The 24,196-nt window shown below is 33.9% G+C and overlaps 1 protein-coding gene across 4 annotated transcripts in view; it reads right to left on the bottom strand.

The window, feature by feature from the left end:
* LOC119634219 overlaps window positions 1-24,196 on the bottom strand; it is a 39,764-nt gene that overhangs the window by 14,677 nt on the left and 891 nt on the right. For 3 of the 4 annotated variants that reach the window (XM_038028252.1, XM_038028253.1, XM_038028254.1), the window contains exon 2: window positions 15,883-16,516. In XM_038028252.1, the coding sequence (XP_037884180.1) occupies window positions 15,883-16,509 (627 nt within the window). In that variant the 5' untranslated portion in view covers window positions 16,510-16,516. Of the gene's footprint in view, window positions 1-15,882; window positions 16,742-24,196 lie in introns of those variants that run through there. The other variant, XM_038028251.1, reaches the window with a different exon arrangement.

Here is a 24,196-nt window from a genome sequence, read left to right as displayed (position 1 = left end):
CTTTATCTTTTGAGTCACGTCAAAACAATGCCCGTTAGAATGATTTTCAGAGTTCATACCGCAGTTGAATTTCGCTCGCAAAACTGATGACTCAAACTAGGAGTTTTCTATCTATAATTTTGGACCAACTGGCGGATAGCTTCATGTAAACAATTCAAAACACTTAAATGTACTTCTTTGTGAGCTCTTTGGCCCGCCCTAGTCGATAGTGTAAAAAAAAAATCTAGTCTTACTATTTTTGATTACAGTGTTGAGAAGAAAGAGTCTTAGTACTTTTTGATCACAATGTCGAGAAAAAGAATTTTCGTTAATTGTTGTAATCAAATACACATACATGTATATATATATATATATATATATATATATATATATCGATTCTTTCTTTACTTGCTTTTCATCTTGCGTCTTTCTACAGCTGTCAATAGTACCGTGTTAACTTCATGAATGTCACGAAATGTGACGTTTGCGGTTGTCTGGACCTTTGTTCTACTTGAGCCAAAAAAAAAAATAAAATATGGTTTATGTGACTCTTTCTGTCGTTGTTATTATTATTGGCGACTCTCACTTCGCTACTAATATCTTACTTTGACATCAGACTTTTCCTGAATCAAGTCCATATTCGAAATTGATGTTTTGCCTTTCTATCAAGATTTTTCAGCGTTGAGACTTTTGAAAACAGACCGAACAGAGGTAATTAAAAGAATGGTGAAAAGACGAAATTGAATGGATGAATAATTTTGCTTCATCAAAAAATCGTGGCTTGATGGCTTTACATTTGTTGTAAAAAGAAATGATAAACATACTGTGAACGTTCATTCTACATTGATAGGTTGAAAAAATTCAATGCGGATCACAAATGTGACTGATATTATTATTCGTCCATTTGGACTACATAATGAGCATATCCACGTTCAGTCCTCAGTGCGGTAGACCATACTTTGCTGCTTAAGTATTATGCAGTAAAGGCATATTAGTCTACCAATCGGAAACATCCGCCTTGCGCTCTCCTCGCACCCTTCAGACCGTCAACACAATGAATGAATAGGGGGTACCGCTTGAGTACAAAGGAAAACAAAGGAAGAAAAATTACAGGTTTTCTCAGTGTATCAACTCCCTATGGGAAACATATGTATATATATATGCATAAAAAACGATTCATTTAAAAGGCAAGGAAGAAAAAACAAAATCAGCTTAAAGTCTATAAATTCCAATTAGTTACTGCCGCACCTGACCTCGTATAATTTTTAATGACGGACTGTAAATGCTGAACTGTGTGGTTGAATGTTTATTTTATTTTTCTATATTTTGTTATTGTTTCATTTTTATTTTTGTTTTTTTCATTTCGCTTTTCTTTTCTGTTTTTTTTTTTTTTGTTTTTCCTTCGCTTTTATTAACGCAAATATCAACGCAACAAGAAACTGACAATATTAAGTTTAGTTGTGAATAACATGTAGAGAGAAAAGAAGTGAGTGTGAGTGGCTTGGGGAGAGCGAATAAGGGTTATATGATGGCACTAATGGTGAACTGGTATTGGCTGGAGAGCTGTTTATATTTTATAGTAAACAAAAGTGCACAAACAAAACTCACATACCAGCGCACTAGTGTTCTCGTACTGGTACTAGTACTAGTACTACTAGCACTTGCTGCTCTAAACAGTAACTAAGCGTAATAATACTCAATATATAGTGTGTATAGCAAGTATATACACATAGAAACGCATATGCATGCATATACAACTAGACTGAAATATAAAAACAAATAACAAGTAAAAAAATGTAAACAAACTGATTATCAACGCAGCCAATGAATAAAATAATATAAATAAAATTCAACAATAATAGCAACAACAAGCTTCGAGTTGATAACAACGCCATACATTACGCATACATACATATACACAATCAAACACATACTCATTGAAGCGTTTAGATGTTTACAAAATAAAGCATGTGTTGTAAGTTACGAATAAAAGTTCGAGTATGTGTTAAGTGTAATACTCTTACATACGTACACTACAAAAATAATTCATTTATAAGACATAAAGAGGTGTACGTATGTAAGCATGTTTTCTCATACATCAGCGTGTGTTTGCTTGTATTATGTTTGTATTTGTACGTAAGTAGTTGCGTCTTTGAAAGACAACAAATATCGACGTTCGTATGTATATATATATATATATATAAATATATATGCAAATATATCTATTTATGTATACATAAATGTATATATGTATGATATGCGTACGTATACACGATATAAAGTGCGAGCTTAAGCATTTTTACATAAAAATTTGTGAACAAAACAAAAGAATGATTAAAGTCAAGTTTAAGCCGAATTATTTGCTCCTCTTTATCCGTATTAAAGAAGAATTTTTCTAAAGATTATAAAAAGAAGCCAATAAGCTTTATTGGAAGGTAGATTACATCCATGTTACGAAATGTCGAACTTTTGTATTAAATTAGTCAATTATTTGGTTTTTCTTAAATATATTTTACTTTATATATAAAATAATCAGTATGATCCCGGTGAACAATTTAGTCCAAACTTTGGCAAAATTATTCGTTCGTTTTCACGTACTCTACCAATCGTGAACGTCTAACTAGAACTAGTATTCAAGATTCAAGATTTGCGTTACAAGAAGTTTATCAACATAAACTGAACTGAACTGAATTTCTTTCCCGGTGAAGACAATTCGTGCCACTGCCCTTTCTACACACGCCTTGCTGTTTCCTACTCACTCACCCCTTTTTTTGCGCGTTCAAATAAAGAAAATTAAGAAAGCTTTTAAGTCCTGAAGAAGAAAGGCGGGTCTTTCAAAAAAAATGTAACGCCTGTTCACCGTGAGAGGGAGTGCAAGCATTTTTGGTCATTTTTTATTGGTGTCAAGTTACCTCACTGTACGTAGCCTAGATTTTTTTCTTTTTCTAAAAGTTGCCCCGTTTTCGCTTTTGGTTGGCACCTCTGCTCAGGTGATTAATAATTGAACGATATTGAAAGAACAACAAAGTGGTAAGAAGAACTAAATGAAAAATAGAAAATACAGAAAAACAGAATAAACAAAAAAAAGAAAAAATTTGAACCCATTTACGTTTATCTGGCGATGTATATTCACTGCAGACATTATACGGAGGAACAAACGGCTAGTATAATTATTGCTGATCAAGAATATACATAGAGTCTCTGAAGCGTCCTTCTGGGTGCTGCAAACGTCATGACAAACTAAATATGCCTTGATCCTCCGTTAGAGACTATAAAAATTAGATGTTTTCGTTTCGCAGAAAAGGTTATATGAGAGGCGGTTTAAAGATTGAATCTATATATTGTCACTATTTTAACTGGTTTTTTTTTTTTAGTAATGTTAAAAATTTTACATTTTGTTTATTTAACGATTTTTTCAAAAGAAAATTTTATATTTGGGCTGATTGCAAAACGATTCGAAACAATGCACTTTCGATTCGAAACAATGTACCCTTATGTCGTCAAAATGTTTCACAAATTGTGGCATGTAGCCCGAAAACCAAATTATATTAGACGGACAGACAACCAAAAATTCAAAAAATGATTGTCAATCGATCGAAAAAATAGTTGTTCCTTACGTCCTTCTAGGTCCTGCGTACATCCGCACAAATCGAAAGTAGCTGATGCCGTTAAGTGCGCGGGACATGGACATTTCATCGATTGTAACATTTTCTGTTTTCAAAAATCGAGTAAAAATCGTTTTATTTATTATTATTAAGTTTTTAATTCATAATGAAATCAAGTAAGTAATTTTACGGTATTATCCGATAATATAATCGACGCACATAAAGGTCTCGATTCAATCTACATCACTGAAAGCCCTGAATAAGAGTATTTTGGGGCTCTAAATTACTACCGGGCCCCGTTTCGACTTACAAAATGTGTAAGGGTTTATATTGCTTCCTTCATTTTCGAAAATAATGGATCGGAATGCTTTAGAAAAGCAACTTAAAATTCAAAATATGAACAATCTTGATACGTTTTGCCGAACTCGTTCAATCGATGATTTTAAAATGCTTCACGGTATTAAGCTTTTGAAGTGAATAAATGAGCCTTCATAGGAAAAAATGTAAGTAACGAGAGTTCAGTAAAACCATAAGAATATTGAAGAATGAATATGAAGAATGAAATTTCAACAATCAATTAATAATTGTTTATGTCATTGGAAATGAGATCACAAAGCTTTGAGAGAAAGCCAGCTATTAGACGTGTATCTCATCACCAAAACTTCCTGATCTCAGATTGCCCGTAACAAGAATAGCATCAAGCCCATTCTTTTGGACTAAAAAAATGATATGAAAACAGCCAGAGAGGCTTCTTCGTCTTATCCTTCCGCAACCCAGCAACTTAACAATACAGCGATTCGCCAAAGATGTTGATCACCATTTAGGTACTTAACATATATGACTCGTGGGATACTATTATGGAAAATGCAATTCTTTCGTAAAGTGAGAAGTGATTCAATAAAAGTTTTATCAAATTGAAAACAGAAACGTTGTTCGATATTCATTCAGAAAATCCAGCTACTGAACATGCGTTTGTCCTTAACGTTTGATGAAACCTTAATGAAAAATTACTGGCCGTGTGCTTTCCTGAAAAATCCTATTGATTTCAGAAAGCCCAGTGTAAGTGACGTATGTATGCGAACTTTGTTTTTGCATATCGTACCAGTACACATGCGAAGATCTGCGATTTGAAATTAAACTGAGGAATACATGTCCAATATTAATTGTCCATAAAAAGATGACAGAATTTATAGTTGGCTTCCACTGAATCCGTTTAAGATGAAAGTAGGGACAATTTTTCACATATTCTTGTACATGATATTTCCTTTACGAGCAGAACCAGAAAAGGGCTAAATCAAAATTTATTTGTTACAACAGTTCAATCATTTATTCATAGCTATAATTTAAATGCAAATATGAATTACGTAATGATAGATTAGATCTTAATTAGCAGTTACAACAGTTACCCACTACTGGCTTCTTTCAATATCTTATGGAACAATCTTTTAATTCATTCACTACACCAATCATTTGTCGCATATATGGTTACAGGGAAGTTCAATTGTATCCAATTTGACGGACGGCCTTCCCTTTGGCCGATTGATAGAAAATGTCTGGTAAATTAATTAATACATGCAAAAATGGAAAAGGGATATGACGAATAAGTTTTCCCCTTTTACCTATTTTTACTTTTGAACACATGTCACGGGTGCCTGCGGGTAATGGTGGTAATTGATCAACAGCACAGTGGAAGCCTTATGGCGGAAGCAGTCAGTTGATCAATTTGTGAGTCCTGATTGCTTGGGTGCGGCCCTTCGGGGAGTACTCGTGGTGGTTGTGGTTGGCGAGTTCCTAGCTAAAATGGAACAATTGAGTGCAGCTAGGCCTCGCCATTCACCAGAGTGGGGTTTATTGTTCCATACACAATAAACTGTTCTGGACTCTGGTGCTGTTTAGGCCGCTACTCTGTGGGGATTGTCTAACTCGCCAGGGGGCGTAGTACGCTTAAAGTGGCTTGGGCCACCGTAGTGTTAAGCCTTTCAGGCAGGAACCCACTTTAAACCCTTGCTACAAATTCTGTATTCAATTCTTGTTTAAAATTGAGTTAGCAGCAATGGATTTTGGTTTTCAGGTTAACACATTCGCGGACGTGAATGCTATAGCATTTATTGCGATGCGAAATTAAGTTTGTGAAGATAAATTCAAAGTAAACTAGCCAAGACACCTACCAACTACCTTAAGAGAGTTCTGTAAACGTATTAATAGAGCATACTTAACATAGGTCTGTAAAGCAGTTAGTTAGTCACTCTATCCAAATTAGGAAACGTAAAATACCTCAAACAAGCTAAAAAAATTCAAATTTCAATTTTCAGAACTAGTTTTAAAAAATTTTTGCAATTCACATGCGGGGGCTATTAACAGTGACAGAAATAAACGAATTTAATGTTCTAATTAACACATTCAAATTCGCTCTGTTAGGACGTTTGCTTTGAGAGAACATTTTGCTTTTAATCTCATTCGAAGCCCATTTATTGTCATCACAACAATCTGATAATACTCAAGCAACATTCGATTTCAAATTTTCTCTCTGTTTTTTATATATGTAAGACTTTTGCATTTTATAGAACCAGAAATGGACAGAAGGACTGACAAAACGCATTTCTAAATATGTTTCTATATATTTGATGTCATCTCTTCAGCGTATTTTTTTAAGAGTTTCAACTATCGAACCCTAGCCTAAGCAGCTTAGCATAAAAAGCTTTGTTTAGCTTCTCAAACTTCATGTAATTAGTACCGAGCATTTTTTCTACGTACCATTAACTTATTATGAAGATATCAGCTTTGCTACCAAACCACTATCGTCCTCGTCATGATTACAATCACAAGCATCATCTTATTCAAGTTTACGTCCTTATATGTACTTATAAAACCAATGCATTTCAATTCATTCTACCAAACGAATTTACATAAATGCCGAGTGTGCGGCATTGGAAAGCAGAAAAGCAAAAAAAAAAACAAAAACAAAAAAAAAAGAAAACAAACAAACAAACAAACAAAAAAGAAGAAAAATCCATGTCATGTCGTTTCATTTCGTATATACACTCTTTATTGAATTAATTCTACGCGCCAAACAACAACGTTAATGTATGTTACGCGTCTATGTGCTCGCATCGCAAATGTTTAACGTTTACTTACGTTAGTGTGACTGTATTGTTTATTTTTCTGTTTTGGTTGCATGCATGCATACATACACGCCAATAAAACAATTGCATATTAAGTGCGTACAGTGTTGCCATCGCAATAAAAACATTTGCAAATATTGTATAAACAGGTGTAATAACGAATATACGAATATGAATTTGTGTTGCAACACTGAAGAACAATTGCTCTAACGTTTTTCGTTTTGAATACGAATTCATGGTAATACGTATACGAAAAATTGTAATGACTGTAAAGAACTTTTACGATCTATGAGATATGAAAAGAGTTTAAAAAATATTTTTAAATTAAGCAAATAGTGAGAGTTTATGTTATATATACCTAAGATTTGTTTAACAAGAAGTCATCTATTATGAAAAAAAACATTGTGCATAAGTACTAAGTAGATATCTTATCTTAGGAGATATACATCAAGAATTTAATTTAAGTATAAAGAATAACTTTTTTGAATTTTATGTTAATAAACTTCAGTGAAATATTAAACGCATTAAATATATTATACTACGAAGGCAGGAATTAAAAACAAATCTTTTTGAACAATGGCCGTATGTTTGGTACAGTCATTCAAAAATAACATTAATCAATAACTTTGATTTTAATAAATAATGGCCGATATGTTTTCACCCAGTAAGCATTCTTTATATCTTCACTGAAGTTGACGCAATTTTCATATTTTACATCACATTTTTTTTTATGACCAGGCACTCTGGCAATCTCTCCCACACGTATAACCACAGTGGTGATCACGGAACAAAAAGCAGAGAAAGAGAGATTGGCTGTAGGCGCAGCCTGAGTAACATATATATGCTAGACAAATATTACCGAGCGAACGCTCGCATGTTGACCCAAATCGCGCGGCAATCAGAATTAAAGTATGATCCATTGCATGGGGAAGTGAAGCCAGGCAGGTCGGATCAATTCAACGATGCCCAACCTTTTGACATAGTAAAGCGTATATACGCAAGACCATAAAGGACTTGAGATAGATTTAACTTCGATTAAGCTTCTTTGGCTGTTTGGCCCTCTCTTTATGTTACAGTATATTGTGTGCAAAATTGACCGAAAATACTAACACTAAAGTGCGAAGTTAGAATATCGGAAAGGTGAACCAAATCTTTGCGCGAAAATCGTTCAAAAATCAAGGTGATGTCGATAGCATTCTTCGATCAACATGACGTTGTGCAATATGACTTCTTCCGCCGGGCTAAACTGTTAACAAGGAATATTATTTAAATGTTATAAAGGCAACGAACGCGATGCAATAGATTTCCAAGGATAAATAAAGATTTTTCATTTTGTAAACCAATTCACTCTATTTTTCGGACACAGCAGTGTATCCATTCAATGGTTATCTCGATGAACTCATAACGGCGTTTTTTTTTTTTTTGTTTGGAAATGTTTTGAAGTAGCCAGCAACACTTTCTAAAAACTTTTGTCAGACAGTGAAGTTGGAAATCAACTGATTAGACATTAGGTTATATCATTTTAGCTGAGATTAATTTAACACAGGTAGTGTGTGTGTGTGTGTGTGTTTGTTCTTTTTCGGAGCTTAGCTGGAAAACCCTAAATTTCAAGAAGTACACAACTCTGGTGTAATGAATTTTTTCTCCTATAAAGAGTCCTAAAAAAAATTAAACAGTAAAAAAATGTTCTCTAAAAAATGTGCAGAGGTTTCGCACTTCATCATTGGCATAGTCGGCCCGTTGGAAAGCTTTCATCACCTTTCAAATTTCAATTAGATATGTAAAGTTTAAAAATGCTTATGAATTTATTAGATTCTTGTGAATCTGTGCAACAACTTTAGAATCCGATGGTTTTCAAATATTATGCCCGAAAACATTCTGCTTATAGAAGTTTTTGTGTTTTTTGGGGACTGGTCGAAAAAGTAGTCCAATCAAAATCGTTTTCAGTAGCGTTCGTTCTTGGATCAAAACACATCACCAGTGCACCAAATTTCATCAAAATATCGCATAAAGTGCGACATGTAGCTTAAACACAAATTTATATGGACAGACACGAGACGGACACACAGGCAAAGATCGATTCAGAATAATTTTCTGAATAATAAAAAATGGATCTGTCTTAAGCCCATCTGCGTATTACATATGTCCGCACAAACTTAATATACCACAAGTGCTGCAGTGTATAACAACGTAATGCGTTGACACGCAACTTAGTGCGATTTGAAAGACAGACATATATGTATGTAAAAATAATATAAAATCGGTCGAAATTATTACATTTGTTATGAATTCATTTTTCTTGTTAGATTAAAAAAAGGAGTAGTTGTGTGTCAATACAAATACATGTACATAAGCAAAAAAGTTAACATCACCTTGCCCTCCTGAGTGTTAAGTATAAAAAATCAAAGAGAGTCCCACATATTCACATCTTATTTAATGATGTACGTACGCCTACGCACACCCTTTTAATTCGGGTAGGTGGGTATTAAATCGAAGTTAAGTTGTAAAGAAATGCGTGTCTCTCTAAGCAGTGTGTATGAGTTTAATAACTATCTTATTAGATTCGCGCTTCATACAAATGTAGAAATGTTGACAAATGTGTTTGTGTTCATATAGGATAACGCAATTGCAGAACATTAGCGGCGACAATAACAATGACAACGCGTCATGCAATGATTCGTATTTTTTTGCTTTTTTTTTTTTTTTGCATTGAAAAGTATATCAGAAATATAAACAGGTGAACAGGTCGATATGTGTAACAGCAGCCGTAAACATACATTGAAAAAAAGAAATAACAAAAAACGAAAAAAAAAAACGAAAAAAAAAAATTGTACGTCCAACAGGCATATAACAACAATATTTTCATAACATGTTATTCTGTATGTTGACGACGGTTGCGTAGCTGATCACGGTAGAGATGGTGGTGGTATAAACACTACTACTGCTGCTGCTGCTATGTTAGCACAATCATGTGGATATGGATGTGTGTATATATATATATATATATATATATTATAGTATGCACACTAGCGTTTTACGCTGCAGTGAACTGCATGTTGTGCATTGGGGCAAAAAAATAACAACAACATGCCTACATATTTACGTTTATATGTATGTATGTGCAAGCAGTAGCAAAACAACAGCAATGTAGTTACGGAAAGAGGTGATAAAGGCGATGGGAGACCTTTACGCGATTACGAGTGTGCACTAACAATACGGCGCCAGATATACCAATAAAATGTGTTTGCTTATGTATGCGCGCGTTGTGTATGTGTGTGTGTGTGTATGTGTGTGTGTGCGTATTTGTAGGAAATCTACGTGTATGGGTGGCGTTCGTGTGCATGTGTGAAGGACACATACCAGTCTTTTTGGAAGCATAGACACACATGCGGAAAACGCGGGCTTATCATTGACAATAAACTGCAAATATATATGTTTGAATGAATTTCATTTTTTTTTTTCTTTCTTCTTCTGCTTCTTCTTTTTCTTCTCTTATTTCGCTCAATGAAAAACAATTCAAACATATAACCGCATTCGCGTACAAATGCAAGGCACATTCATAGGTATGTGTACGTAGGCATGCATACACGCCATCAATTCCATACACATTCATAAATGTGTGTTAAAAACAAACAAAATAAAATTGTTTTTCTTATTTTTTTCTTTTTCTCTCCTTTATTTTTAAACTAGGAATGTAGAGTGTGAGAGCGTTCGAGGTAATCTTGATAAAACAATAATAGCAACTAAAAAACTTAATTTGGGAGAGAAGAAAAAATGAAAAAATAAGCGCTTGTACACGATAACATAGAAAGTATTCACATTTAACGTGAAGTTGCTTTATAGAAATGATTGTGAAATTTTTTTATGCTCTTGTTGTTTGTGACATCACATATATATATATATATGCATTCAAACATACGCACGCACCGGCATATATACGTGCAATCCAATCACTGACCTCGTTCAGTTTAGTTACTCTTCCTCTACATTTTAAAGTTGTTTGTCAACAATAAAATCATCATCCCCAACAACAGCAACAGCAACAGCAACATCAACAACAATAATATTACTGCCCGATGATGTATATTATGCAGTCTCGCCTCATCATTTTGTCTCTGTCTCACTTAACAGTTCATTACTTATGTGTTTATTTGTTTCTTTATTTGTTTAATGATATTTTGATAAATTTCCTCATACGCATTCTCTCGTATATCGCACTTTTATTTTAACAAATAAGCTTATTTCTCTTCTTCTTTTGTTCGTCCTCAGACCACCCACCCCTTATCAACTTGTACATTATATTGTATGGATGGATTTGCATGCCATTCTCGACTCTCAACCTTCATGTAAGGCCTTAAAAAACAACTACGAGCAAATAATGTCTGATTTAAATAGAAAATCAAGCAAAGAAACAAAAACATTGTCTGTCTGTCTGTCTCCCCTTCAGATTTAATTCATCAGTTCTCGCTCTTTCATTCGCACACGTTGCATTTTTGATTGTTCGCCGATTCACTTGGATATGTTATTTTAACGAAATCTTTTAATTAAGCGATTAAAAAAAAAAAAAAAATATTATAACAAAGAAACAAAGTTTAAGTAAGTCGATCCTTTGGCAACCGTTACTATCATCTGCTGAGTATGAAACGTAGAAAAGATTGTAGTATTAGAAAACTCACGATATAAGTATGTTCAAAGTGGAGCGAAGCATTTGATATCCACAGTCTTGTACTTATTTTTGTTATTTTTGCGCAACACTAAAACTACCGCGTGGACCAATTTGAATGTTTTTTCAAACTTTTGAGCTTCAAAACAAGTAAAAACTTTATAGCGGGACGCGATTCCTCATAAAAATACCCAACATCACGCCGCACTTACTTGTTCGAAGACTTCTAACAATAAGGCCTTATATGGCAAGTGGTTGAAGAAGTAGTCGGATCCAAACCATTTTCAATACCTTTCGTTCTTGCTTCAAAATGTGGCAGTTTACCAAATTTCATTCAAATATTTCAAAAATTACAGCCTGTGAGTTAAACGCAAGAAAGCAACACAGCCGGACAGACAAGCTTAAATCGATTCAGAAAGCTTTTTTTTTTAATATGGTACCAAAGGCTCATTCGCGTAAGAAAGAGGAGAAAGAGTAGGAGGCTATAGCAGTCTAGTGGGTGTGTGTTCAGTCGATAAGTGTTATGCATTTACCGACTGTGCACTCACCATAGCTATAACGAAAATAAACTGTACCACACTCAGATTTGAAGCCGGTATTCACGGACTTGGTATTACCGATTCTTACCCGCTCCGCTACTCATGCGAATTCAGAAAGTAATTCTGAAACGATCGGTACCAAAATGGGGGTTCTCTGTCAAGTCCCTCCGGGTATTGCATACATTCGCATAAACTTGATACAACATTGTACCACATATGACAGATTATAAGGTTTGGAAAGTTCTAAAATTTTTTTGGTTTTGGTGGCATTTATAAGAAAAGATCTTTTAATATCTACGCTCGATTTTGGTCCATTTGATGTGGTTTTGGAGATGTTGATTATATACACGTATTGCTACCAAAATGGATCAACTTGACACTAATTTTCCTGGAATAGCCGCAAATATGAAAATAGAAGGAAGAAATCAGGCACGATTAGGAATCCGAGCTTAAAAATTGGATGTGACGTGTCCAGAATGTGGAAGAAACCGAAACAATCTCAAAAAACCGAAGACAATAATTTCATATTTTCGTTTACAATTTTCAATCACGCGAAAGTATTTCCGAAAAACTGCTATCCAGATATTTGATAAAACCACCTTCATGTTCGAATCAAAAAGGCCCACGATCTTTCGACTAGCACGGCTGCGTTTAACGATCAAATTTTGAGTTTTAGTTTATTTTCAATCAATATTTGTATCATATCGGATCGGTCGTCATTACGTCCTAATAAAAAATTTCTTGTTATTCAGTTCGTTACAGTTTTTAAGACATTTCTTTAATGGGTATTGACTAAGCATTTTCTTTAATCATAGGGAAATAATTGCTATTCGGATCGATAATAGTTAACTATGTTGTTGTTGGAAGAACATTATATTGTAACGTAAACGTTTGTGATTTTACGTTCTTATTCGACTTCTTTTGAAACAAAGGTCGTACCGAAGTTCGCTCGAGTTTTGATTTTTAGGATAGTCTAGGGTATATTTACCGTGCTTAGGAAGTCTATTGACAAATTATCTTTAAGAGTTTTAAACTCGCAACGTTTTAATTCGCTTTTATATTACGAATCGATTCGACATTGATTTTGAATCGATGTATGTTTTTCTGTCTGTCTGACCAGGTGTTTGATGTGTTCAATTCATTCATCCAAATTTGTTATGCTGTCGTGCATTGACCCAAAGACAAACACAATGGAAAATGACTTGGATTGAACCAATTGTTCGACCACTTTCAATATAAAGTCTAACTTAAGCGCAGTTGTGTAGGCAATTGCAAAATAAATCTTGGATTTAACCTACTGCTAGCATAATATACTCAAGTAACATAATCTACCTGCTAACACATCCAATATAACAAATCTGAATATAAGAAGATATTGGTATGCTTCATGCAGTAAGTTCTACTTATTAAAATTTTCTGTCCTTTCATTAACCTATCGGCATATTTATCTGTCGTCTGCCGCTACAATCTTCGCTATTGCACTTATTGGAACAGCATTCTAATAATGGCGGATCCAGTTTAACAACTAAGGGTCCTTCGCCTAGAGGCAAATCATTACGAGGTAAAAATATGTAATACGACATCAACAACAGTTGCTCATCTCATACTTGGCGTACATTTTTCGGGAGATATATCTAAACCAATTTAAAAATGGCATCAATTTGCCACTTCGCTTACCCAAAGAGAACAAAATTTTTTGAAATTTTTTTATCGTACTTTGGGCATATGTGTATCGAAAAATTTCAATGGCGGAAATTAAAAGAGTGAAGGTAGTTCCACTGGATCAAAATCCAATGAGTTAGAGAGAATCATTCAGCTTATAAGTTCTTTCATCCTATATCAGAAGCGATAAGAGCGTATTAGGATTGTGAAGACGTGTGCAATACCCAGAAAAACTCGAAATAGAGTTACCGTGTATTGCATAAGTTGATTCAGAGTCATTTTCTGTATCGATTTAAGCATGTCTGTCCGTGTGTCTGCCTGATGTCTGGTGCCATGTGGGTTCGTTTTCAATAAATCGGAACTTTTGAGATGGTTTGATCACATTTGACATTTTCTGGTCTAAGGACGAACATCTATTATAGGTCGCGAATATTAACGGCCTTTAAATTTTCGCAAGGAATGCAGAATAGTTCGAATAGGACCCATTCCCTCTTTTGCTCCCAATTCCAATAATCTCTAACAGATTAGCATAATATTTTGGCTATTCAAAGTTACGGGGCATATCATGAAGGAACAACTTGATTCATTCTTGAATCGCTCTAATTACCTCCTGGATGCATAATTCGACTCTCGGTCTGGACGATGTACCTCGAAACTTTTAATTTCCGCCACGGAGTCCGTTAGGAATAACATCAATGCCGGTATGAGCCTTGTCTCAGTCCCTCTGGATCTAACAAAAGTATTTCACAGAGTCCCACACACTTAACCTATTGTATGATAAATTCAACTATTTTCAAAGTGTTTGCAGTCTTATGTGGACCACAAACAGTTTGTTTCTGTGAATGACTCTAACTCTTCCCTTACTAAGACCATGTCTTGCCCCATACTGTTTGCTGTCTAAGATAATATACGTTGTATGAACCACAGTAAGACTAACACCTTATCCTTCAATGCTCCCCGGTCCTGGTCATTCTGCTTCAATATAAAATATCTGTGTATTCTATTCATCTTGTGGATTCAATCCAATGGCTTGGAGTTACTCTTGATCGCAAGCTCTATTTTGGCCCACAAATTGACAAGGCCCCTGCTAAAGTTTGTTTTACGCTCCAAAAAGTGTACAATCTGAACCTACAGGTTACATACACCATCGCGTATTCGCTCGTCATGACGCTTCTTCACTATTGTATTCAAGTCTTTTGTGAGTGCCGAAGGTACAACTTGGATAGACGTCAAAGTTTTGTTGACCGTCTAGCATGCTTTATTTTTAAGGTCTAAAATTTAGGCTGTGCTCTACCTCTACCACGTTTTTCTAAGCCATCATCTAAACAACGTTTTACTGTCCGTGGTGCTAGACATTGTAATGCGTTCCCACTGTGTCTGAAATCCTTCGATTATTCCTTGAATGCGTGTAGAAGGAAATTGATCGCACTGCTAAACTCATAAGTTATATTTTTTATTGATGGCAAGAATTGGTGTTTATGGAGTTTCTGGAGCAAGTTGATTCCATTTGCACCCATCAAGCTGACTTGCACACCCATTTTTGCACACGCAACGTATCCTTGTAACCAAGTCATAGAAAAATCAAATGAATTATGTTAAGTATATGTAGGGTACTAATACGTCGTATTATATAGAAGGCTATGCACACTTAGTTTGTAATGCTTATTCGAATATTTTAAACACCACGAGATAATTTTAATGAATAACATAAACTGTCAATACGGATTAGAATAACGAGCGAAGAAGTAAAAATTCAGTAGAAGAATAAAAGTAACTACAACAACAAGTATAACTGTAAAGATGATAGCGACGAGCAGGTCTAATGAGTCGTAGGTAAAAACTATTTTTAAAGATATTTCGCTTGATGTGTGCACACATCAAAGTGAAGTCACTTAAATTTTGAAAAAATTTTGGTAAAAGAAATTTTTTCGAATTTGAAAACTTTTTCGTTTTTTAAAAAGATTTGCGAAAGAAAAAGTCTAAACATTCTATTATCTGTTGATTCTTCTTATAATACACGAAGAAACTCTTTTGTCTTTTTGTATCTCTCTTAGTTAGTGGTGTACGTAAACAAACATAGCTATATGCATAAATAATATGTAGGTATATCTTATACACGTTATCAGTAATTATTACTTTTTGTTTTTTTCATATATATGTTCTTGTTGTTTTTACTACGAGTTAATTTTCAAGTTCTTAACATACCATACATGAGAATTTTGTGCGCATTGCATACTTCCCCTTTCGCAAATAATTTCTATACATTGATAATAGTGAACTTAACAGAATTGAATTTTAAAACTTATACTCACCGCGCCAAAATATTTCATCTCTTTGCTTTTCATGCGGCGATGGTGCGATGTTGTTGGCACTGTTGACGCTGCAGCAGCACTCGGTGATTCGTAGCTAGCGGCAGCCAAGCCATTCAAGGCAGCAGCAGCGGCAACTGCTGCCGCATTGTGGTGACCATTCGTTGTGATGCTGCTATTGTGCGGTGTGCTGCCACAATTGCTGTTACTGCTACCACAATTATTTATTATTGCAATGCCACCGCTACTACTACTACTGCTTCCAACACTTACGCCATGTGCATTGTTTGAACCACTTATTGAGCCTACCGAACTGCCACCGCCGGCTTCCATAAAATCGAATCTTTTAAAAGCATACCATTTAGAGGGATTCGGTTGTATGCCCTGATATAATTTGACTAACATTTTATGTTTTTCCCGACGATACTGTGTCAACAGTACGTTCATTTTGCGTTCGACCTCAGCCTTGCTGCAGCCGAAACGTTCAGCTATTTCCGACCATGCGCGAAAGCGACACAATTTATCTTTGTACTTGGGATCAGCACGATTCCACAGTTCTGTATGCGAGCGATACTGTTCGATTAATTCGAGAGCATCATCGTTGGTCCATTCCATGATTTTTGCATGCATCAGATTACTGCGTAAAATGGCCGGATTGAAATTCATTGAATATTTATAATAATAATCGAACGCGCGAATAGGCGAATAGGTGGACACATAAACATGAATATAAATGGATGAGGGAATTCCGTTTACTTTTCCGATATGAATTAAACGATATGCTGATTATAAATTTATTTATCGCTATGTGACTTTATTTTTATTTTGATTCTCTTTTTTTTTTTCTTAGCTTTTATTTTTTTCTTTTCCGATACAAGTCTTTCTCTGTCTTTATATATATATATATATATGTATATATATATATATCTATATGTATGTATATATATATATATATATATATATATGCAATTGTAAAAGGTAATTTTGGTAAAATTGGTTAAATTTGGTATCAAGGAATGTTTTCAGAAATGCTGAATATTCTCATTAATGCCTGCAGCATATTGTTGATTTTACAGGTAGATGTCTTTTTGTTGGTGGATTTTTGGTTTTTATAAAGGAACTAATCATTGAATAAATCTGCTGTTCTTTTGTTCTCTATTGCATATAATTAAAAACAAATTTTTGCTTTTTATTTTCTTTCGTGTTGCAATTCTTCTTCTCATTCACTTTTATTTCTGTAAACGAATTTAATTTGTAAATTGATTTTCAACGAGAAAGTGTTAATACTGTGGTTAAACATGATGGGTACAGATATATGCACGTTTCGAATATCTTTAATATCTGACAGAAGTTTCATGTCATTCATGCTTGTGAGTTTGTAAGTTGACGTGTATTCCCTTTGGTGTTGCCTTCAAAGCAGCCAAAATATTCGATTTGAAGGTAAACCGATTTAAAATAGTTATCGCGAAGCGGTTTTATTTTAATTGTGGAAACGAAAATATTCACTCGCAGCCATGTCATATACATACACTCTTAAGGTCCAATTTTTTTGGGAAGAATAATTGAAGAATTATTCCGTTATTTCGGAATAAAATGTTAAGATAAAGAGAACAAGTGCAAAATGTTTTTTGGAATCGATGAATTATTCCAATCATATCTGCAATATCTCGAATATCTAGAAAATCCTCGATTTGTTTGATATTAATGATCTTAACTTCTTCAGTACACTTTTTCCCCGTCCTCAATGCACCTACACCAGCAATTCTATTTTTATGCCATACGCCACTTGTCGTGCAAGGGTATATAAAGTATGTGCGGTTGTTTGTAGCAGCCGGACTGACTTGAAATATATCCAAATTTTACTACACCAGTCGATGCATTATCCTGAATCGCTAAGTTCGTCTGTCCGTCTTGCGTTATTGTGTTTAATCTTTAATGAATTCTATAAGAAGACAAGCTTTCGAATTACTTTCTTGACCACTTCCGTCCACGTCTTATTTTGAAAAGTCGTTATATAGAAAACTGTAAGGTGCTGTAGGGCATTTAATGTTGCGCTATGGTAAACTGCAGTATATTTGCTTTACATATTCTTTGCTCAATAATTTGATTCATTTTTAAAACTTTGCTGAGTGGAATTTACAATTATTACAAAAAAAGCCCTAACACATTTCCACCCGATTGACAGACAGCATCTATCATCAGTTAACAATGAAGAAAAAAAAAAAATGTTTTGCTTTTATTGGTATTCAAAGCATTGGTATTCTTTTTTAAATAAAAAAATCTCTCTTTCTTTTTCAACATATACTTTATATGCACTAATAGTTTACGCAATTATGGGAATGGTAGATTACTTTAAATTATACGTTACAGGTGAAGTTTTCAAGTTCATAAATAACAGACCGGATTTGAAGTTTTAGTGTGAGGATTGCCTTATGATCTAAGAAGTACTGCAATAATGGCTTCGAATTGCTTCAACAATGATATAATATGATCTTTATTCTCATTAGAGATTGGCAATAACTTTCCCAGAATCTGAAGCACAATCGTCAAAAAAAACTAATCGTGAATTTTCCAAGGATAACTTTCCAGGGATAGCTATTAAAGTGTCATTTGATCAATTTATTCCTGCCGGCCTGTTACGAAGAATATATGAGATGCGAAAATGAGTGTAGAAAGCTATATCTCGCCATTTATATTGCTACGGAATGTAAGGGATCAAAATAAATAAAGTTATTGATGAAGAGAAATACGAAATATTCACTTTATCGCGTCTCTTATAACATTTGGGAGTTTTTTCGCATAAAAATGCTTAAATATATTTATTTAGGTTGCATTAATTAGCATTTCTCCTAAACATCTAACCATCGCAGTCGCAATTGTTCATTGGCTACACCGGTTAAGAACAAATGCTGCAAGTGTTTCTGTTTTGATTTTTGTATCTTCGACAAATGAAAGATGGACCTACGGACAGACGTTTGCAAAATTCACTTAAAATATTATGACGATCAGAAATACATAACTCATTATCAAGTGCATTACACGTGAAAAACTCAGCGAGTACGTTTCTCCTTTTATTCATGGTTTTTTGAATTTTTGTTTTTGCTATGATTACTTAAAATTTACTTTGTCGGTCGCTATAAATATCTTTCATTTGCAAGCGTCAAATTTGTTGATCGAACTTCTACAATTTTCTAAGCCAAGGAGAAGCATTTTTCTATTAACACCACGCATATCTAACTTTTTGACCGAACGTTGTATTATCCGTGCAACACAATACTGGAATCCATTGCCGTTAACTTTGAAATACTTTGATGACTCTTTAAATGCTTTTAGGAGTAGGAGAAAGAAAGTGCTATTGACAAGTGCAATGGTTAAGTGCAGAGAATGGTGGAAAATATGGGGATTTTATGCGAGGATCGTTTGCAATAAATCTGTTATATGCCTTTAAATTAAAAAGATAGGAGTAGGAATCGTTAGCGAAAACATCGAAGAAGTTCCATGGTTGCGAGGATGCTTACGGGAAAAATCCTATGAAAATCGTTTATTAAAACGACAAATAATTTTCTCACCTATATAAGTTTATGGCTTATAATAAATAGAAATAAAAAGTGAACATTAAGAAACTGTTTCTATAAAGCGTATATTTTCGAGTTATATCGGAACTCTCGGTAATCGTTATTTGATCATTTTTGATTGATTTGCAAATTTATTTTCATTTTACATGTCATTTACGTTGATAACGGCATTTAATAAAGCATATGGTAACTTCACTGTTAACCAGTTTATTTTATATAGTTATAATATAACATGATATCAACACTGTTACTTCACACATATATTTTGCCTATGTAAATTTAATACCGAAAAATCTCGTAGGCACAATAACATAATGTAATGTCACATAATCTGCTCTAAGGATATTCTATATATCGGATCGATTATAAGCTTAACTTATGCTAAAGAATATTAGACCAAGTTGAACGTAGCAATTATGATTCCGGTAGATAAGCAATTTCTTTAACCGTACGAGATGAGAACATGTATATGGAATTTTTAAAGCAATCCGTCCGTATTTTCGCGCATTCACACTGATAAGAGAGAGCGGAATTATTTTATTAAGCAGCACAATTGTAACTTTATATTAATAGATATGTTTAGTTAAAAAGGAAATCTACCATTAAGTGGTTTACATATACGAATATATATATATATATAAAATATTTCTCTCCTTGCAGCAATTTCGTACGAAATACAAATATGTCACAGCTTTATTCGCTCTCAAGCTACATGGCTCGTATACACCTGCCATAATAATGCACTTATGCTTATGCACTTACACAATCACACAATTGTTGTACATATTTGCGCGTGCGCATAATGGTAATAAGCAAACACCTGAAGATTTGTGAGGGGGAAAAAAGCAACCATTAATATCTTATCAACAGACTGACATTAAGTAAAGCCAAATTAATTTAAAAGAATTTCTTCCAATTTCGATATAATTACAAATTTGAGAGGTTTCTCCTTTCAAGACAACACAAAAGTATACATAAATGTGTTTATGCTATGTTTAGTATGGTTCTCTTCTCTCCTCATGGATTTGTTTGACGACAACTTATTTTATTATTATTATTATTATAAACTTAGCCAGAGAATAAATTCTAAGACTAAAGTCTTAAAGCACTAGCATCTAGGGCTATCGGCTTTTATTAAAAACTCTACCGCACTTGAGATTTGAACCCACGACCATTGAGTTGATAGTCGAGACTCTTGCCTACTCGGCCACTCAGGCGGATATTGACGACAACTTATGTTTGCAAAAGCCTTAAAAAAACTTATCTGTCGTGATTTCAAGACTGTAGGCAGCGTAAGAACTACGAATTAAAATGGGATAACAGTCTTATGTCATTCAACTTGTTGGTTTAAAACTTAGAATGTTTTTCGAATATTTGGCTAAAGCCAAGATCAACGTCAATAAAAGTTAAAACATTTCATTCAAAAGCAGTTCCTTAATAAGAAAGAGTCGAACAGTTAGCACTGAGTATTATCTAGGCCTTCAATGTCATTTGTGCAACTCAATTCCTGAAACAGTCCAAATTTTTGGCAAAATACCTCTTCATTTTTAACAAACGTTAATGCGTTTCTATGCGTTGCCATAATGCTTCAAGTCTGACTAATAAAATTATTACACGAGCAAGCCATCTATTCACCTATGCTATGTTGCTTTTGTGTGATTATTTTTTCTACAACATTTCGGGTCCATTGTAGTAATCGTTTAGGTCAAAGGACGGCGTTAAGCAAAGCTGCCATTCTTTAAAAGGCACTTTCATTTATTAACAAATGATAAGAAACTTCTATCAGTTGTTAATTACACAGTTACAAACCCAACAAAAACGTTTACATTGCTTTTTAAAGCGCACCTGTATTTAAAACAAAAAAATTCCATTTTTGAACAAAGTGGTACGTATTTGTGTTGAAACTATAGAAGGAAATTTTAATACCAAATGATTTAGGTAAAATAATTTTATCAATTGCCTTTTAAAATGCAAAAATTTATATTAAATAACAAAACAACCTAAAACTTAATATTCGGGCAAGGTAGTTCATTAGTTACTCTACGCGATTTCGCCATGGTGTTAAGAGTGTCTGTAAAAATCTAGTGTTCCGATCTAGTCCATTTCCAAAAAGGTTTGACTTTGGGCCAAAACATAACATTGTATCAAAATGTCACGAAAATTGCTCTCTATAGGCTTAGATGAGTAAAAAGACATCAAATAGATAGATAGACAGACAGACAGACTGTCACACCAGACTAACTTCACATTATAACAAGACGTAAGTCTATCTCTAGATCTGGTTGTTGGGCATTTGAAAAGCTTAATATATTCTACACGACAGTAGTAGTGTATAAAAAATTTTGTTATTTGTACTAACTGGAAGATATGAAACCTTTGCGATATCAAAACAAATAATAAGTGTCCTTAAAGTCCTTCAGGACAAAGCAATGAATCGATTGTCAGCACCTTATGCTGCATTTTAAAACGATATCTATCACTAAATCTGTTGCTGACGGAAATATTCGAAAGCATGACTCGCTTTTTCAAAAAACACTTGCATTCATTTAAAACTTATTTATTTAAAATGAAAAATTTCAAGTTAAGTAAAACTTAATTTAAAAAATTCATCATAAAATTCTTGCCTTCTTCGACAATCTTATCAATGGTTGAACGGCTCTCAATTGAAACACGTGTTGGCATGAAACGAGATCGCAATCCTACTAAGAATAACGATGAAAATGGATACCCTACTGCGTAAGCAGAAGAATTGCCGTAGATACCGATACCATATCATTCTTTTGCATCCATCGATAACATGTGATATTGCACCTTAAGTGTTAGCTGGTGTTTGTGCTTATATTTTAAAAATGCCTTCATCGAGGACAACGACAGATCAAACGCTTAACTTTACTTTAAGCGTAAAAGAGAAAAAGTGTATATATGTGAGGAATTTCGTTTAATTTTTTTTTTTTTTGTAAAGAAATTTTTAGGTAACTTTGTATCTGTAGAAAGCTGCTCAGCCAATATTACTAATGTTTACCAAGTTAATGCTTTACTTCAACTTAGGTGCGCAGATATTTTCAATCGGTAAAGGAAATGCTGCAACCGCTCGACTAAAACAATGGTGTATCGTAAAATGTTTTTGAATCTCAATCTCGAAAACCTTAGAGTAAAACAAAGGCTTTGCTTGCACTCTATTTAATAAATGAGTTTTAAGAACGAGATATTTTGCTGCAAGTAGATCAATACTTGAATGGCGGTTATGATAAGTCAAATGAAAATAAGTAAAAACATTACAACAGATTAAGTTCGACGTCACATACGCTACGCTAGTTGGCCTAAGGCAATTCTTCATTAATTTTGTGCTAAATTGCTAATAATGGTATTTTGTTTCCATGTAAAGACACAGCTTGCATGGGAAACTCTATTTGAAGTGGAGTTTATAAAATATACCTCCGTCGACTAATATGAAAACGCTATTGCTCAGCGATTTTTTCGCAAGAAATTTTGCAAATTGCATTGTATTGAATAATGTTCACCCTTGTGCCAAGTTGGACACAAAAATACATGGACTGAGGGACAGACTTAACTCAAATCGATTTAGAAAATGATTGTGAATCCGTTGGTAAAATAAAACGCGAATGTATTGTAAATCCTTTTGAATTTGAACATACATCCGCGTAATGTAATGCGCACTAGAAAACTAAGATTGGGTCTAACAATATCGTTGAACTCTCTTTACCTTTAGTGATTTAAGGCTTTAATCTTAGAACTTGTTCCTCTGGGTAAAGTAATTATAATAATAACAATAATAAACTTAACATTACCATTTCCGTAGCAAATAAACGAACCAACGAACGACAAACACCCTACTGTTTTAGAAGTGCTTGAAAATAGTTTTTCAAGTCAGGTTTACAACTTTCTTGACAAGGTTATAAGAAAAAAATTTAATGCCTTTCGAAAACTTTCAAACATTTAAAGATTGGCTAATGTAACATGCATGAGGTTACAGCTTGTCCAACGAACAGAGAGGACGGATAATCTATTTGCGAGTTCTCTGATGGTTCTAAACATAAAATTACACTCTTCCAAGGTCCGGAATATACCAATCCGAAGTTAGATATTGTTTAAGAAATGTGTGTATAAATCATTTCGAAGCCGCTTTATACACACATTGCGGAGGTGCTTGTTGTTCCGAGGACAATATCACAATATTACGTGATTTGCTAACAAAAAGTTACCGTTCACTCAACGAACGTAGTACACGTAATTCGCGGGGCCTTCAAAAATTAAAACACCGACCATCTTTTACCACGTCTTTGTTAGGTAAAAAGATTAAATCAGAGTAGATCCATAATAAAATTGGCGAATGAGTTTCTAACGCAATGATAACATACACTGAAGACTTTCTGAGTAATATTTTATGGTTTCTTAAAAAAAAAAAAAAAAAAAAATCACTTTGATCGAGTGAAGTTTATTTAAAGTAGAAACAGCTGCAAGGAAGGCAAGTCGAGAAGGGATTGCATTGCATTGCACAACTCTGTTCGGTATTTCATCACTTTAATAATCGTCATTGTTCATTAACTTAGTTTCGTGTGTAAGCATTTAACCAGAAATTACTGTACCGCCATGCTTCAGCATAACGTCAAAACACCTAAACTTCTTATATATCATATATTAGCACTTATTTCTTACTCGTTTTTAAATATTTATTTTTTTAATAAAAAACGCTTTTTCTTCTTCTTCTTCTTTTTATTATT

This window comes from Glossina fuscipes, unplaced genomic scaffold (assembly GCF_014805625.2).
Source record: "Glossina fuscipes isolate IAEA_lab_2018 unplaced genomic scaffold, Yale_Gfus_2 2, whole genome shotgun sequence".
NCBI classification, from domain to species: domain Eukaryota; kingdom Metazoa; phylum Arthropoda; class Insecta; order Diptera; family Glossinidae; genus Glossina; species Glossina fuscipes.
The sequence above is the reverse complement of the archived record's forward strand: the minus strand, read 5'-3'. Positions and strand labels throughout refer to the sequence as shown.